A 2,046-nucleotide genomic window follows, 5' to 3' on the forward strand; every position below is an offset into this window, starting at 1 on the left:
TTCCCAGACTTGAAGGAGAGCTCTGTGTAGCTCGAAAGTTTGTCTCTCTCACCAATAGAAGTGGGTCCAATAAAAGATATTACCTCACCCACCTTATCTCTCTAAAACCCTGGACTGACATGACTACAGCTACACTGGATACAGGAATTGTTCATGGCAGCAGCATATCTGCCGGTGATTGAAGGATGGAGTGAAGCTGCGGCTGATAAAGTGATGTTATATGCCTCAAAGTCACAGTGAGGTATATACAAACCACCAAAAAAAGGAAGGGATTGTTTCCTCGCCACTTGAGAGGCTCCCTGATCCCCCTGGTGCCTTGAAAGAGCTGTGATATCCCAGACTTTCCAGGGATATCACATTGCAGGCACAGATAAAGAATGGAGCAAAGGCATAAAGAGTTTGCACTGAAATCCATGTGCTGATGTCTGTACTTGAAGTATTATGCGTCCAAATTATTTTATTTAGATTAGAAGCCCCCTTTGGCAAAGATCACAACTTCCTCTATATTTTGTACAGTACTGACCACACTGTTGTTGCTCAATAAACAAACTGAATATCTCTCCAGAAAGTGATGGTGATATGTTTGCATATACGACTATTAATGGTAGCTGTTATTTTTAAAGGGAGAACACTGGATTTTTTTGAGGACCGTGACTAGTTAAGATGTTTCTTGTCATATAATTTGCATTTGTTTTATTTGTATTCTTTAATCTTTTAAAGATTTCCATATCATCTCTCATACAGTCACAGTTCAAGAATGAAAAACAACTCTAAAGAAACTTACATGCCAAAATATTGAAAAAAAATATAATAACTCTTGCAAGAAGAAATACATATAGTAAAACCACAAAGAAGGCAATTGTGTCTGTGTTGCCTTATTGTTTGTTAGGAGAGTTCTAGGAGTGAATCAAAACTGCTCAACATATTTAAGAACATAATCTTCTTTCAATACTTGGTTTTCAAATATATTTTACTTCCAAACTCCCCTTTTCAATAACTGAAAATCCATTCTGTTACGATGACCAGCTAACCAGCATATTAAACTTATGGCAGAGTCATTTATGTGTTCTTCCTCTCCAAAGCTGTTTCTCCTTTTTTGCTGTGTTGTGGTTTAGCCTGTTTCTTTCAAAAGATCTGTCAAGAAATCCCATTGATTTGTATAATTCTTCATAGAGATCAAAATAATTTCAAAGGCCTTTGAGACATACGATAGGCCCCAATCCTTTACCCATTGAAATCAATGGGAATTTTGCCAGGGAATTAAAGAGGTCTATAATACAGATCCCCTTCATACTCAAATACTCAACATATAAATGCATTTTCAAATAAATCAGAGTGAGGGCCATTTAATCCCAGTAATGCTGAAAAATTACATTCTTTTATTTTTGTTTAAAATACTTTATATATTCACAACAAAATAATTTTCTAGATTTACATTCCGATGAATACAAAATTACAAAAAACAGTAAGTAGAAAATAAACAGTACTGAGAGATTTCATGCCAAAAATATATGGATTATAACACTAGCTAGACAAAATACTTCCCTAGAAAATTTTCAGATATGTGACTGTTAATAAAAACCCCATGTTTTAAAAGGTATCTGTTCCTGAAGAGTCTGAATCCCCATGTACCGTACTGATACTTTGCGTCTGGTCATCTATATTCATGGAAGGCAGCATCACTGACATCTTCGCCGGAGAAGTCAGTGAACTTAAATGTGGTACAGTTTCCTCTCCTAAAATAAAAGGCAAAATAACGGTAATTACGGTTTTTTACAGTCCAAATATAACAATTTCAAACGTACTAAAGCTATCACCTTATTGCATCATCTTATGGATATAAGGATACATACTCTTATGTCAAGGATAGACATATGGCAAAACATAGGCTGGATGTGTTACACAGCCAGCTACATCTTTGTCTCATATTTCCCAGCGTGGTCTTAATTCAGCCACTACATTTCTTTATAAGGCACTCACACACATATAGATATAGAGGGTGTGTGTGTGTGTGTGTGTGTGTGTGTGTGTGTGTGTGTGTGTGTG

The 2,046-nt window shown here is 36.0% G+C and overlaps 1 protein-coding gene across 1 annotated transcript in view; it reads right to left on the bottom strand.

Moving 5' to 3' along the window:
* Positions 1-739: 739 nt before the first annotated feature.
* Positions 740-2,046, bottom strand: part of KIAA0586 (KIAA0586 ortholog) — a 111,196-nt gene continuing 109,889 nt past the window's right edge. Inside the window, exon 31 of the mRNA XM_029912090.1 lies at positions 740-1,736. Coding sequence (XP_029767950.1) covers positions 1,591-1,736 — 146 coding nt within the window. The 3' untranslated portion in view covers positions 740-1,590. The remainder of the gene's footprint in view (positions 1,737-2,046) is intronic.

This window comes from Terrapene carolina, unplaced genomic scaffold, assembly GCF_002925995.2.
Source record: "Terrapene carolina triunguis isolate 2854851 unplaced genomic scaffold, T_m_triunguis-2.0 Scaffold189, whole genome shotgun sequence".
Taxonomy (NCBI): domain Eukaryota; kingdom Metazoa; phylum Chordata; order Testudines; family Emydidae; genus Terrapene; species Terrapene triunguis.